Genomic DNA, 17366 nt, shown 5'->3' with positions numbered 1-17366 from the left:
GAACGCAGTAGAGATTTTACTTTTACAAGGGAGAGTCAAAAAGAAATGTAATAGTTCTAATGTTACAGCCCCAGCAGTTCTACAAAGAAGGAATTGACCAATGAAAAGACAGATTGCAAAAATGTTTTAAATTTGCTAAGATATTAAAACACCATCCATGACTATTTGCAGCAGCACAAAAACACAGCTTCTTTGCACTTGTAGCCAATGCTTTTTAATGCTTTTTAATGGACCTCAAATAAATTTAATGCCCATGCCCAATTGCAGATACAGTTTTATATACACATATGGTTTACCATCGACAGGCTTTAAACAGGTTCTGAATAGCTCCTCCTCCAGTCACTCCTGCTGAAACTTGCATTTTCTGATTTTTCCGACATTTGCTAATATTCCCTCTGCTCTTTCGCCACAGCATGAGCACGCTCACAGCACGTTGCATTCCAAGCATCCAGTGTTGTGACTTCATGCATCGGGCATAAACAATAGCCAATTAAAGGGTTCCGCATGTCAATTATCACACTATACCTCTGATCAAAATTATTGAATTTTTATATAATCAAAATAAATTGTGAATAACAATGCTTTTTTTCACCATCAAGTGTATTTAATTTTTTAATGCCTCTGGACATCAAATTTAATTCTTTTCAATGCTATTTAAGGCTTTTATTTTCACAACATCTATTTAATGACTTTTAATGCTTTTAAATGACCTGCAGAAACCCTGATACATGTTGTTTTGATTCACAGTAAACTACAGGGCTTTTGTGCTTTGTTATGGAAATGTGGCACATTGATTTGTGTTTTGTACTTAACCCATAAAGACCCAAACATCCGCCACTGAACAAAATCATCTACTGATCTCAAATGTTTAATACCTGTTGATCCACTAATTCTAACAATACATGCAAACAATTGGTGTAAAATGCAGTTTGTCATCTTCAACCACATTGATTCACCAATAAAACCCATGAAGTTTGATAAATGACAGCTGATGGACATAATGGCTTTATGATCAGTTATTGATATATTTGCTGAAAAAGTCACTTTTATTTCAGTTTTCTCTGTCTCTGATCTGATCTCTAAATAAACAAAGAACTAATGCTTAATGTTTCCTGCAAAGGATAATTAACCCATAAAGAGCCGAAGAGCCACTGGTGTAAGACTAACGCATCTGATCGAAAAGGTTTAATAACGTCTGATCCACGAAACCTATCAACATGTTGAAACAATTGGTGTAAAACACAGTTTGTCATCTTTTCATGGTCATCAGATATGACCCATTTTGACGTTCAGAGGCTCCGTAGTTACCGTGGAAACACCGTCATCTTCTACAACATTGATTCACCAGTAAAACCCATGGAGTTGGATCAAAGACAGTGGATGGAAACACTGGGTTTATGTTCAGTTAATGACAAATTCACTGGAAAAGTCACTTTTTCTTCAGTTGTCTCTGTTTCTGGTGTAATAGCCCTCAACTTTAATCTGAGCTATTATGAACATCTACATGATCAGTAAATTAAATATAGGAAAATACCTGATTTACAATGAAAAAACATGCAATTCAGAGGATAATATCATAATAAATGGTGATAAATCATTTAAGAAAGGTTGAATACAGAGAAAAAATCATTTGGGAACTGCCACAAAAGTAGCGCTGGGTCTTTATGGGTTAAATTACCTTTTTTTTTCTTTTTCTTTACCCAGGATTCAGTTATTGTTTGTAGCATTTGTTTACATTTTTTTTAAAGGATTAGAGGATAATAAAGGGGGGAAAAAAACACAGAATATCACCAGATTTAGCCTTTAAACCCTCATTAAAGGTAAACTGTGAATCAGAGATTCAACTCACAACCTCAGCTGTATGAGAACCAGCATCTATGACCTTCTGAAACCGGGACACACATATCTGGCATCATACGTGTTCTCATCCACACACACTGATAGCAGCTTCTTTTTATTCGCCTCATTAATTAAGTTGCTTGTACTCAATACTCTTCTTCAGAACTGACGGATGCACACGCGAACACACACACCCACACACATCAATCACCCACACGTTGGTCGTCCTCGTTGTGCAGGCTGCCTGTCTTTCTCACATGCAGGTCTATTATCACATTTGGTTGGTAATCATCCAATCCGTCTGAGATATGCAAAGCAGCAGTAATTGTGTTAGAGCCTAATTCGTGGCAGGATGAGAGCGGGGGCCCTCCGAACAGTCATTAGGCATGCAGAGCACAGCTTCCCCATCAAGCGCTTCACTCCTATCCGCTCATCATTACACACACCCCCTCCCTGACATCTCCAAAATGTCTCTCTAAAATGTCTCGGTGGGACCGGCTGCGTGCTAACCCTAACCACCGCTGCGCCTCGTCCTCCCTCTTTCACTAACCTTTTTACCGTCGATCTGCGCTTTCAGCCACGCTCCTGCCTCCTCTTTTATCTGCGCATCCTCTCATCGTCCTCCCTGTCTCTCCCTCAGTTTTTTTTTCTTGGAAAATCTGAATGTTTTTCTTTTATTCTCGTTACATTTTACTCTGAGAGCTACTAGAGCCCACATTCATTGACAGGAGCGTTCTACATCCACAAGGAATCACACACACTATTAAACCGGCCACACTGATGGAACAATATGACTGAAGACTCAATGCTTACATTCATATGTTCTTTAGAATAGGACACTTACATGGAAAGAAAGGTCTTCACTCCTGTACTAACACAAGGACGAAGGTACAGCACAAGGACTGACACTTCGCTCCTGTGTGAAGTTCAATATTTGTCTCGTACTTCATCTTTAGAATACAACTAGACTATGACAAGTAGTTTTTGTTAGAGTATTTCAAAAAGCATGATCTTTACACAATACGGGCAAAAAACTTTATTATACTACCTTTAATGAACTACATTTTAAAGGCAGATGTTTGTCTTCTAGTCACATAGTGCATTGTTAGTGGCAGAGAACACCTGTAATTTCACTGCACAACCTGTGTAATGACAATAAAGCCTATTCTATTCTATTCTATTCTATTCTATTCTATTCTATTCTATTCTATTCTATTCTATTCCCTATCAGGGTTGTTCTGCAGTTTCATGGTCCACCATCCAGTCTCAGAGCAGGGTGTTCCTACCATTAGCAGCACCACCACTGTAAAGTCAACATGGAGAACATCAAAACTAACTGAAGGACTTTTACGCTTTGGGTTTTAAGCTTTAGAGATTTTTTTTTTTTTTTTTTAATGTATTATCTGCTGTAGCTTATCCAAGTTTTTGTAAAGAACTACCACAATGATAATAGAACGGTGAAATTGTATTTGCTTATATTGAAAAACATTAACTGACCTGCACAAGCACCCTGTAAAGGTTACTTATAACTTTTAACATAAAAAATGCAATAAAATGACTTAAAAATACTCTTACAGGTATTCTTTACAGATGAACACAATAACACTATATTATATAATAACTTAACCCCTTGAAAAAAGACATTCTGCAGATTGAGTTTCTTTTACTGAATACAATAAAACACATTTTGCTGAAAATACTGTTCAAATGTAATATTATGTAAATATTTTAGCAAACAATTACTTTCTGTTCACTGTATTGGTTGCTTGGTGGATCTGGAGTATTTAATTTACATTACATTCATAAATTCAGGCAGAAGCTCCTGAACTGCACCATGATGTTGTCAGATTATATTCAGGTATAAGAACACACAGCAAAAACAACATAAATGATGGTTTACTGTGTGCATGCTCATAAAAATACACAAAAACAAGTTATTTGGAGGAAATCTCCAAATAGATCATACTTAAAAAAAAAAAAATCTCACACTCCTATAACAGATATTAATGTGGACATTGTATGAACACACCTAACAGCCGTAAAAATAACAGGAAAAAGAAATGTAAGTGCCTTATCTAGTCTGCTGTTTGTATGAGGAAGGGTCATTTGATCCATTTAGAATTTTGTGTCATTTTCAGAGTCTGGTAAGAGGAAAAGTCCAAAATATACACCAGATCTGGTTTTATGTGGGAGTTCTAGAGGAGGGTTTTGCAGCTGCACGTGTCATATAGATGGCTTGATTGGCAAAATGCATGAAATTAATTCAAATGTCAAGGGACAGTAGTTTCTTAGCTGTTATAGATACAGACCTAATAAAGTCAGGTCCATAAGTAGCTGAACAATGACACAACTCATGACCTGGAAAAGCATTTTCAGAGACGATGGTGTTGTCCATGGGTTCCAGACTTCAGGTTGTTGCTGACAGTGAAAGATTTTTTAATCCAAGTATTGAAAACAATCCTCTGTTCATCCAAAAACCTTGGTTTGGAGGGACTTTGTGTTTAACTGTTAAAGCTGCGTATGACTTCCATCACCAATTTTTCATCAAATCTCTAAAACCGAGCCTAAGTATCACAAATCTGTAAGTCTTTCTGTGATTATGGACCTGAATCTCTTCCCTCACAGTGAACAATTTCAAAGTGTACTCCACCATTAACAATTCATTTGTTTACAAACTGAGCCAGTAGGTCACTTGGGCATTTTAGGAAAGTTGCCGCGACGTGCACTGTGGGAAGCGGAGCTCCACGCAGCCACAGTAGCAGCAACAACAAACATATCGACCAAGCGAAAGCAGGTGCATGGAACTCTGCTTCCCACAGTGGACGTTGTGACAAATTTCCGAAAATGCCCAAGTGACCTACCGGGTCAGTTTGTAAACGCATAGAGGATTAGATAGAGGATAACCGGTTGAAAAGTTATTAACCATTGTAGATCAGTAGATGCTTCTGGTCGCCAGGTAATGTTTAGCTAGGTCTTAGAGGGTTGAAATAGTTGTAATAATTCCTAAATGCATAATAATAATAGATGGGTGCATGTGCACGCAGTGACTGGCAGTAAGGAGTTTGGTGCTTTTATGTTCGTTTTGAAGGAATAAAGGAGACGAGCTCCAGGGGAATGTTCGCTTCCAAAAGGATTTGAAGGACTGTTGTGTCATGGCTTTCACCGAACAGGACCACAACTCCGATCGCGCCACGGATGGCTTCAGGACCCCCTTCCGCCTTAACCACAATACTGAAGTAATGGGTAAAACACAGGGAGGTGGGGTATGTCTGTATATGAATGAACGATACTGCAGCTCTGTTATTATCACACAACAAATCTGGACACCTGACATTCAACTTTTGTTGGTGCCGTTGCAAATTAAAGTTTGCGAAGTTTCAGGAGGTAGTGAAAAGGTAAATGAGCTTCACAACAGTGGGAGACTTAGAGGAATTAGTAATGCATCGTAAGTTTCACTTTCACTTTGCAAAGGGAAATGCCGATCCTGCCTCCTGCACTGTATTTGATGTTGTACAGAGATTACAGACCAGAGGCTCCAAACTTTATATTGGGTGATTTTAATCATGATTTGCTGAGGAAGACCCTGTAAATTTCTATCAGTATGTCTCCTGTCTTGCCTCAGAAAGTCTGCCAGCATCAATGGCTTGTCAACAAATGTGTGAGTATTACCAAGATAGAGATTTTACCACAGCTGTTACAGACAATACCGTTTCTTGACTTTAGGGGGACCCCACAAGCAAAAGTTCTGTGTTGTTGCTTTAAAGCCGAAAGTCCACACTTCAGTCACATCTCGATTGTTTCATTTAAAATCCAGTGTAGTGGTGTACAGAGGCAAAATTACCACATCTATGTCACTGTCCAAATATCTACAGATCTAACTATATTTGGAATGTCTCCATAAGTTACGTGAATTTTCATGTAAACAGAGGAATCTGAGAGGTTTGGAAATACGTCTCAAACTAGTCCTTTAATATGGAATGACCCTGTTTTCTGTGTGAGTCCAAAGGAGACCCCTAATTTACAAACGGTCACTTCCACTATCTGCAAATGAAACACAGATCCATGAGTATGTTGTCAATGATGAGACACATTCATTGGGAGACAAAATGGAAGAATATACCATTCATCATATTCAGTGTCCCTTCCACAACAAAACCCTGCTTCTCCTTATTAAGACAAAACTGAGGGAAATAAAGAGCCAGCAACACGAGATGAGGAGAGCGAACAGAGTATAGAGAGGCCGTTTCCGAATTGAGTAGGACAGTGTGATCAAGAGGGAGTGATTGAATATGTGAGAGTGCAAGAGAGAAAGAAAGAAAGAGAGGGAAATAGAGAAAGAGATGCAAAGAGAGAAAAGAGGATGAGGAGGAGGAGCACATGGGAGGAAACAGGCTCAGTACAATAGGCCTAGACATGAATGCTCCTCGACACTCGTTTCCACACATCCCCTTCAATTTCAACTCTCTAATGGAACCAGCTTCCACACCCACTCGTACAGTGCACAATGAAAGTGGGAGCACACACATTCACTCAGAGGATAAGCACACACGACCAACAGACAACAGTTGCTTATGAACGTGTGGCTGTGACACACACGCATTCACACATACACAAGCAAATGCGGTGACAGAGGTGAATATGTGCACAAACTCTCGTGTTGGCGGGCTCAATCCACACACAATAAAAATAGCAGGGGGCCAAAAGCAGAGAGCAGCAGAGAGCATGAGCAATGCACAATATCACAAAGACTGTGGAGACGCACACACACACGCGCGCACACACGCACACACACACACACACACACACACACACACACAACCCCACTTGTGACTGCGAATTTCATTCCTGTCAGATAAAAGAAAAGGGTGTGATGAATTGAATTGTACACATAATGCCCTGTGTGTGTGTGTGTGTGTGCGTGTGTGTAACCCTCATGTATCACAGTGGTTGCCTTGTGCTTCCTACTGCAGAGTTTGTGTGGACGCATAAATGGGAAGGTCTTTAAATCATGTGAGCCACTACTTGTGTGTGTGTGTGTATATATATATATAGGCGTGTGTGTGTGTGTGTCTGTATGTGCACATTTGTCAAAGTGTTTCTTGGTTCTTCCAATATGGCTGTCAGTGTGTACGCCGTCAATCATGGGACAGTGTGTAGACAGGTGGTGGCAGGCGGGGTCACCGATATGAGCTGGCCTTTCGGAGGCCCATCGCTCTCGTCCTCCTACAGCCTGAGCATAAATTACTTGCCCAGCTTCACCTGCACAAACTGATGTATGGACACGGTGTCTGAGTCTCTCCTCTGCCCAGGGGAAAGAGTCCTTCTCCTTTTTAGCTCTACTCAACCTAACTGCACCATTTTTTATTGTTTTATTGTTGTTCTTATTTGTGAACAAACAACCAGAAAACTGATCTGCTGAAACTCTCAGTTCTTTTTAAATCAAGGTTAAAAACTCATTTGTTTACAGCTGCCTTTGATCAGAGTAGTTTTTTCAGTTCTAATACCAGTACTGCAACTCACAATTTTAACTGTCATAATTGATTTAACATTAAATTCTTAAATTTTGGCAAGCTTTTGTTTTAACTATCTCTTATTCCTGTTTTAATTTCCTTCTTTATTTTATTTATTTTTTTAATCTTTTCTGCAATTTCCTTTTGTTTAATGTTTTAATCTCTATGATTTTAATGTAATTTCATGCCTTCGTAAAGCACTTTGAATTGCCTTGTGTATGAATGGTGCTATATAAATAAATTTGCCTTGCCTTACAGAACAACCACTGTTCGTACAGTTTTGATAATAAAAAGATGTTTAAAAAAAAATGCTTCACCACTATATTCAAAAGGTACCTGTAGTGAATTTTTATTCCTAGCCATTTCAAAAGATCACGTATAATGTACACTGTGCTGTCAAATGACAATAAAGAAATCTGTAATCTGTAATCTGTAATACTAGCGGTTCTGTCCGGTAACATTATAACCCGTTGTCAAGTATGTGAGTACTAAATCACTCTTCCGTCAGTCAGTCATGGTCAGTGACATGTTTCCTCCTTCATGGGCTGTTCCAGCATCGGTAGTGACGCAGACTGGTTGTATTGTCTGATTACCTGGGCTGTGATGAACTGGTCACTGATCCCGTGCAGCAGACACCAGTCTAAGATGACACATTATCAGCCAGTGCTGGGTCGCATCTCTAGGACAATGGCGAAGTGCAAAGCTTACAGCTGCACAAACAACAAGCACAAACACATGCTTTCCACTCAATCTCTCTCACTGACTGCTGCTTGTTTACTCGCACTCAATCACACGGAAACAATGGTGGTACGTAACTTACAGCCGACAATTGCTGCTCCCCGTAGGTTCTGCCCATATGTGAAATTCACGTAATGAAAGGGTCCAGTGTGGTGCATTTATGGCAATTTTTTGTTACTGAATTTGCGCCTCTCTTGTTTATAATACACAAAGCATAATTAATGTCGTAAGCATGAGCAGTACAGGTTCACTTTAAGATGAGTTATTAAAGGTGGGGTCTGAGATGTTTTTCTGGAGCATTTTTTATCATATTCCTTAAAATCCCCTTCACACCCCGATTACAACTAATTAATTAAATGCTCTAACACAAAAATAAAAAATAAAAATCAGTCACCTGTGGAACGGACAGGACTGAAAAAACACCATCCAATCATTTTGAGCGCCCATGCAAAGTGATTGAACGGTGATATGTCTATCTAACTCAACTGCCATTCCCCCCTCCCCCCCTCTGTGCGTACCCCTCTTCGCATTCCCAGAGGCTGGAGCGCTTGTACAGGAAGCGTAGCCAGAACCTGGCTATATTAGTTATATTAGGATGGAAAGTTCACCTGCAAACTGTTTTGTCACTAACATAAACCACTAGGAAATGTAACAGTCACATAGGTCTGAACTGGGGCTGTTCTGGAAGAGCAGGGGGTGTTGGAGGAAACTGAATGAGGTATGCATGGATACGCGAGCTGGAGGCTCAGCCCGGGCCGTAGTCGGGGTAGGAGCCCGAGGCGTACGGGAGCAAAGCAGGGGACAGAGCCTCAGCTGGTGTTGGAGATGGTTCGACTGGGCTGGACCGGATCGTAGATGGTGTCGGAGCCCAACCCAGGTACAGAGAGGAGCAGAGCCTCAGCCAGTGAATTGTTGATGTGAACTCTCGGGAACAAGCATTGCGCATGCCACTACTCTGGAGGCGTGGCTTTGGAAGGATGTCTGAAAAAAAGGGGTTTGGACTTTTGAATTGAATATTTTCAAAATGTAGCTAGCTCGAACCATTTTTCTAAGATCTCAGACCCCACCTTTAAGCAACTAAGTTTTTATTTTTCTGACAAATTCTTAATTTTATTCTATAGGCTTGTCATTGTAACTGCATCATTGTATTGTATGACACTACTAACAAGGCAATCAGAGGATGGAAACCACAACCACAACAACAGCTATGGTCAGCTTTTTAGAGGGCTCGGGGGTAAGTTAGTCTGAAGGAGGTAAAAACAATATCCATCCTTTCCTTGCATTATGACTTGTTAGCATTAATGTTGCTAACTAATGAGTGTATTTAGGGTTGTTTTCACATATGCATTCCAAACCAATGTTTATGTTTTTGTTTAAGATACTCATGGAAGATTCAGCCCCATTCAAGAGATTTACAGATTTTAGCCCCTTTTCCACCAACAATTCTGGGAACATTTATTTCCAGGAATTTATTTACCTGGGTAAAACAATTCCTGGTAATCTGTGTGGTTTGCATCTCCATCACCCCTCAAAGTTCCGGAAAATGTATTCAAGATAGGGTGATGACATATGGGCTAGGGATGCACGATATTGGAAAAAAATGATATTGTGATTTTTTTTAACCCTGTGATATATATTGCGATACGAAAAAATACTCTGGAGCATATAATAGCTGTGTGGTGCCGACATAAAAGGTCAAACTAATTAGTTGTGTTTCCTCTTGTTGTAACGACCAGTGGAAGGCACTGTTGATACAGAACACGTGTTTCAGTATGATCCTTCTTGTAGCCGAAATAATTCCAAATAACTGACGATGCCGTGGCCTAGATGGCTGGTGAGGTGGCTGGAGAGTTGGCTTGTGACTGAAGGGTTGCTGGTTCGATTCCCTGAGTTGTTGGCTGACGTGCCATTGAGTAAGGCACTTAAGTAAGTATGTAAATTTTATTTATAGAGCACTTTTCACAGACAGAGTCACAAAGTGCTTTATCAATTCAAATCAGAATCAAATTAAGTTTACAGAGACCCAACAGAATCCTTAACCCCCCCATTTGCCCCCTGGGCACCTGACATGGGGCTTCAAGCATGCAGTGTGTGTGATGCATGATTGAGTGATGGGTTAAAGGCAGAAGACAAATTTCATTGTGTGGTGCATGTTTACGTGTGTGACAAACTACTACTGACAAAATAAAAATTCTTTTCTATTCTATTCTATTCTACTGTACAAGAAATGGCACTACACTTACAGCTCCAGTCCTGTACATTGTAGAAAGAAAAAGCTCAAGGTCAAACAAACACAGTGAAGCCATAAACTGCGACCGACACGCCAACATCATCATTTGTGTGACATAATACACCAGGATGGAGGACACTCAAGTTGTTCTGTTGTTCCTTGTGTTTTACTAAATTGCAAATAAAACTGTACGATCTGCATGGAAAACACACAGATGCACAATGGCATTAACACTGTGCGTGAAATTCTACAAATGTGTTCCACCCGCCAGTGTTCAGCACACAGCCCCACCCCTCAAGAATACCAGGGAATCCACAAAGACCTATCCCATACCAGGAAGTTTTACAGGGAAAGTTTGGGATTGAGGTAAATTTTTCCTGGTGTAATTTTGGTGGAAATGCGCCATAGTTTTGGAATAATCCCAGTTAAATGATAAAAGTTCTTGCAGTAGAAAATGGGTTTTTAATGGATTCTTTCAGCCCAAAGTCAAATGACATTTCTGAAATAAGCAGATTAGAAGAAAATGGATTTTGTTTGACACCTGTCTCAAGATCTCACAACATGTATCTCATGTGATGGAGGTAAAAATGAGTGGGAAAATCAAATAATAATTATGATAACATAATGTAGCTGTTATTAGTGTATTATCCTTATTATTTCATTTAGACCTTTTTCATCAACTTCCATCCATCCTCATTACTGGGAGCAGTTTCACATATTGGTGAAACATAATCTGTACCATGTCTGTAGATGCAGTATCTCTGGTTTTGTTGTCACACTGCAATTCTAGGTGTGCTGCATCACCCTTTATAAGCAGCCATCCATCTGACATCAGCAGGTGGGCCATTTTTAACCTGTACTGTTTGTGAGGACATTGGCTGATATACGTAGTAATAATAATAATGTAGACCAAGATCCCATCCTTTGGTCAGACCTGTGACTGGCTGTTTGATGGACACCATGGTCTGGGGGGAGGTTTCACATCTGCAAACTGGAAAGTCTGAAAAGCCAGACATAATGAGACAGGGGTGAAAGCAGCTGTCTACTTATTATGATTCTGTAGAACAGGTCACCACTAACAGTAACATGTTCGTTTGACCTGTGTTTTATTATTGCTGTTAAAGAAATAATGATTCAAAAATTGAAGAATTATAGTAACTCTAGGCTCACAGTCTGGCTGCTGAACTCCAATGTGCAGTAAGCCTTTACTTTTGCAGAAGCAGTAGTGCAAAAACATTTTGTCTGAGCATTAAATGTGTTTGCATGCAATATCTATTTCTGCTGTTGTTAAGTTGAGAAAGGCATTCAAATATTTACAGTTAATCATGAAAATATGATAGAATATGTTAGACCAGAGGTGACAAGTGTTCAAGTTCAGGGGCCACATTCAGGTCACTATGATCTAAAGTTGGCTGGACCACACACATAAAAACATAATAATATATAAATTATGTCAGCTCCAAACTTTTCTCTGTTTTGGAGTGAAAAAGTAAAAAAACATTTTGAAAAAAGTTTACATCTACAAACTATCCTTTAAAAAAATGCAAATAATATGAACTGAAATTCATCAAAAAATAAGTGTAATTTTACTAATATTATGTCTTAGTTTATCATTTACACATGTGCATTACAACTTACAGACCACAGTGGATCTACCAATACACAAAACATTTAGAATATTGCTAAAATCGCACTTCTCTTAAGGCATCTCAGACTGTTCATATTTGTTCAGGTTATTCACATTTTTTGGGGGGAAACAATAATTTGTAAATATAAATATGTTCATGTAATTGTACTTTTTTCCCGCGAAATTCAGAGAAAAACTCAGTCATTAAATTAAATAATTAAATGAAATGAAATAGGTTATTATTATAGTATTTTACTGGTCCAACCCCCTTGAGATTGAATTGGGCTGAATGTGGAACCTGAACTAAAATAATTGTTAATCTCCCAAATTCATCCCATGGGTCAGATTGGACCTGTTGGTGGGCTGGGTTTGGCTCGCGGGTCGTATGTTTGACACCCTTGAGTTAGACTATAGTGTTGCTACAGTACACCGTACAGTTTACCTACTGCGCTAGTGTTGCATATCTTATTACTGAACCTAAATCAGTGTTGGGGACATTTTGATGGTGACAGCCATATTGCTCTGTACATTGTAATAATAAGATCTGGACTTAACACTTTTAACAGACTTGTTGAGAGTAGGTGAGAGTAGGAAACTAGACCGTAAAGAAAAGTCGTCATAATGTTGCGTTTGATAATAATTTCCAGTGTAAAGCTGAGTGTAAATGTTTTCAAAGAGCCACTTTTTACATTTAAGTTAAAAGTACATTTCGGAATCTGTACTATATACTCTTACCTGACTAAAGGAAGTGTGTCTGTATGAAATGATGGTGATTGTGCGATGACAGTTGCAAAAAAAAAAAAAAAAAAGAAAAAAAAAAAGACTTTTACTAAACACATTTTCATACAAGAACTGGAAAGGTGTATACAGCTTAAACTGTTGTGGCACCTGCCGTAGAGCTCACCCCCTGGCGCTTACATTTACACACAGCCTTAGGTAACATCATTCACGTCTCTCCAAACACTTCCAAAGTGATGGGAGATTATCTCTGCAATTCACACCTGCCAATCAGAGAGCTGCAGGTGCACGGTAAGGGGAGCATGGGTGGGAATACACAGCTGTGTCTACATCAACAGAGTGGGCGAGTGTTATTCCGTTATTTTGGACATCCAAGGTTATGGAAGAGAAGGTCCCATTCTTTCTTTTTTTCCCTTGCATAAATAATGTGAGTTAACTGGCAGCTGGAGCATGTCCAAGGATGGCCATGAAACTCTGAAACAGGCTGAATCATCTGGACCAACAACAGGGAAACATGATCAGAAATCCTTGAAAAAGTGTAAATGAGGCAGTGTAATAATGATGGGTAGAAGTGGAATGAGAGGTTTATTAAGTGGACATCAGACGGTTTAATTCCTCGTTATAACCACATCTTTTTTTTTGCACCACATCATTAACCACATCATTTTTTATAAGACAACAATATTTTGTACACTTATTTATGTATATTTATTTGTCATATTGATAATTTTTTAGTACATATTTTTCAAATTGATGTTCTAATTGAGTTTTAATTTGTATATTTGGAATTTATTTATTTATTTATTTATTTATTTGGGTATTGATCATTTCTTTCCTGCTACTTTTTATTATACCTGAATGAAGCAACTGTGACACACAATAATTTCCCTCTGGGACTGATAAAGTATTCTAATTCTGATTAAAAAAAAAAAAAGCCAAGGAGAATTAAACTTTATAAAGACTAAGTAGGTTGAATATTGTGACAAGATGAGATAAAATGTCACTTCAATAACAACAACTCCCTGTATGTCCTAACTTCTTCTTTTCAGGCCGTTTGCAGCTTAATGTAATTTGGAAGTGCCTTAAAATATAACTCAGGACAATGGTGGTGAGTTATTTAGTACAGCTGCCTTTTCAGGTATTGATGAAAGGGTTGAAAATATAAAAAGAACATTTCTCCTGTGTATTCTGGGAGCATTTCTGTTGTTTAGAGGAGCTGGTGTCACCTCTAATAAGGAGAGAAAACATGGGCAATTGAGACAGGATTTACTGGGGAAACAGCTGATAATAACACTGTGCTTTGTGGTAATAGGTGAGATACAGCCCGTAAATCTGAAGAAAAGCACAGTATATTGCAGACGTCCTAAAACTAATTGAGTTTTTTCCATTTTATTTGACTTGAGCAGTAAACAAACAAACAAAAAAAAAAACCCCAAAACACTTGGTATGCCTAAGTGGTATAAAGTGTGGGCAAATGTCTGGTCTTACCTGTTTGTGCATCTCAATGTTGAGCCCGTAGGACATCTCATAATACTGGAAATAAACACACACACATAAACAGTGAGTAACATTTATAATTTCAACATCGAAATTCATATTTTTACCAAAAACTCTTCAATTGCTTTTCAAAGATCATGACAATTATCAACACTCAGCAGTGTAAGGAGACCATCATAACATCTGTGACATCCCATAAACTACCAAAACCCTTGATATTTCAAGACTGAAGAAATGTTATGTCCACACACAGGCACACACTAAAGAAAAACAGGAAAAGGATCTGTGAGAGAACAGGAGAGATAGCAGAGAAAGAGCCTCTGTTGTTTGTGTGTGTTTGTGTGTGTGTGTGTGTGACTGAAAGAGTGTGTGTTCAGTGTTAATGAGAGGGCCACCCTCTAGGCGTCAACCCTGTTAATCACCCACTCTGTCTGCAGGGGGACTGGCTCTGTCACTGGAAATCAAACAACACACTGATCTCTCACACATTAATGTGCACACATGCGCACACACACACACACACACACACACACACACACACACACACACACACACACACACTTCTGCTATCCCTCCCTCTCTCTCAGAAGCACATACTATTGTTTTCTGTTCAATCTCATACTGACAAAATTATATATGTGTGCGCGTGCACACGCACACACATCCTTACACACACACACATAGTGTAGCTGTTCAAGTCCACACTGAAGCTCCCTAAAGTAATTACTGCGCTGGGGAAATGGAGGTGCTGCCACTGGCCAGGGGAGTGGGGCAAACTGACATGCTATTAGAGGAGGGGGGCGAGGGGGTGGGGATGTTGTGGGGATACGAGGCAATGCCTGCCACTGATGAAGTGGAACTGCAATTGTAAGTGTGCATGTGTGGTATGCTACTTCAGTGTCCTACATGCCTGTTTGTGTGTGGTAAAACATAGACAGGAAGGCAGCTAGATGGAACCAAGTCAAAGGAACAGCTGTTCAATTTTGTCTCTGTTTATGCCTTACATGTTTTCAACGACAGAGTGTGTCATCTGATAGCCTAAAATGTAGCTTTTGACGAAACTTTCAAAACAAATGAAATGCAACAGGAATAATGAACATGGATTATGCTAAAGCTGGATAATATTATTTAGGAAAAAACATGGTAGTGCTTCGTACTGGTGCACTACACCTCTGAGACAGTCTCACAATACAGTGCATCACTTATGAAGCCGTGTTTCCACTATGTGGTACTAGCTTGACTCGACTCTTTTTGCGTTTCCATTACATGAAAGGACCTGGAATCTGGTACTCGGTTCTCCTTTTTTGATTTCTACTCCGCCGAGGTTCCAAAATGGGGGAAGATATACTAAAATGTGACGTGTAAACATTGCAGACCACTGATTAGTCAGAGAGTTGTCTCTGCATCATTGCGTTATCAATGTGCGTACCCACCATTTTGTAAAAAAACAGATGCGGAAGTTTACAGTAAACATACTCGTAGGCCAATCCACATGATGGCAGCCCGCAAAACTACACCGTGGTCGGTTGAGGAGGTTCAGACATTTCTGTCCTTGGTGGCTGACGAAAAAATTCAGCGTGAGCTTGACAGGACAAAACGCAATGAGCGAGTTTATCAGCAACTCTCTGAGCAGACGACACAGAAGTTACGTGCTGTGTCCCTATGACGTCCAGGTACTCTAAAGTCGGTAGTATCCTATGATGGAAACGGTCTCAAGGAATAGTACCTGGTACCCAAGTTGAGTCTAGCCAAGTCAAGTTGAGCCGGTTCGACGTAGTGGAAATGTGGCATATACTGTGTATCTGTGGGGTTTTGAAAATGTCAAAGATCTGAAATACTTTAACATGATGAAGTTGCCATGATGATTTTTACTTAAGAAACAGACTATAGATGAGCTGGACAGACAGGAATCTGTCCCAGGACATATTCTTGGTCATACTACAGAAGAATGTAGACGTATGCGGCACAGAGCCGTTCCAAATGTAGTCTGAATGACTGGATCCTCGATGTGTCACATCTGGTCTTAGATGTATCAGTGCATGTGAAGCCAATACCTGGGTCCCTGACCTTGCTGCTCACAACGGGCTCAAAAAAAGTAAAATAGGTTTTGTATGGGATGACAATTCTGTATGTGTGTGATGCATGTGGGGGGGTAAGGGGTTAAATCCTACACAAACCAGACAAACAGGCTGACAGACTTGAACTTTCCATCAACCTTTCAGTCAGTGTGCACCGTTGGTTTCTCTTAGTGTTTTGATATGTCTACATGTGCTACAAAGGTCACAATGCTAACCTGACACAAAGCAGTGTTTTTAAGGTTCAAGGTTTTATGTTGCACATACACATCAGCATCATAAAAAAAAAAAAAAATCACACAACTTGCAGTTAAGAAAACAACAGCTCTAATGATGCTTAGTGATTATAATAAGACCCTGTAGGGAAACTTCATCCCACTTATCTAACCATAATCAACAGTAATCATATTCAGGTAATTCATGCTCATTCAGTATCTGGCTAGTTGTGAGTATGTATGTCTATATTCTTAGACATCAGGTCCTATGACACGCCGAAATCCAGCAATTTCTGAATTCAAAAAATGGGGTTTTGCCTATTTTTTTATTTGTCTCTCTATGCACGAATGTGTTTATCATCGGAAAAAACCTCAGTGTGAGAGAGTGAGAGCACTCACGCCTGCCTCAAACACACAGAGTGTTTGTGTAGGCGTGTGTGTCTGTGTGCATATCGGTGTGTGTCTGCTGGCTGCCTGATGGTGGAGAGAGAGCAGCGCGGCGGCACAGATTAGATGAGATTAAAGCCAGTCAGAGGATCAATTAGAGGCAAAACATCAGACAGCTACACGGCAACAGCCAGCAACAATGAGATTAGCCCCGAGTGGAGCAGAGAGCCGGCGAGCACATCTGTGTGTGTGTGTGTGTGTGTGTGTGTGTGTGTTTATGTATTAACGTGTAAATGTGGAGTGAATCACAGAGAAACATGGAGGAACAGGGGAACAAAAACGGGCTGAGCCATCACACGTATACAACACAAAGACAAACAAGTAGTAAGGATTTTATATGTTATCATTTTTCACAACCCAAGGCTTTCCTTTTTGGCTCTGACCAATCTGTTACAATGACAAAATAATACTACATCTAAGAGCAAAGCAGCTAAAAAAGTCTGAAAGGGC

The 17366-nt window shown here is 39.6% G+C and overlaps 1 protein-coding gene and 1 pseudogene across 1 annotated transcript in view; both read right to left on the bottom strand.

The window, feature by feature from the left end:
* Positions 1–14221, bottom strand: part of LOC115417583 (TLE family member 5-like) — a gene marked incomplete at its 5' end in the record, with an annotated part of 28304 nt that extends 14083 nt beyond the window's left edge. The window contains one exon of the mRNA XM_030131603.1: positions 14171–14221. Coding sequence (XP_029987463.1) covers positions 14171–14221 — 51 coding nt within the window. The remainder of the gene's footprint in view (positions 1–14170) is intronic.
* A 2757-nt stretch (positions 14222–16978) lies between these two features.
* LOC115417582 (histone deacetylase 4-like) overlaps positions 16979–17366 on the bottom strand; it is a 29968-nt pseudogene continuing 29580 nt past the window's right edge.

Source organism: Sphaeramia orbicularis, chromosome 4 (assembly GCF_902148855.1).
Source record: "Sphaeramia orbicularis chromosome 4, fSphaOr1.1, whole genome shotgun sequence".
Lineage (NCBI taxonomy): Eukaryota > Metazoa > Chordata > Actinopteri > Kurtiformes > Apogonidae > Sphaeramia > Sphaeramia orbicularis.
This window is presented reverse-complemented; position numbering and strand designations above follow the sequence as displayed.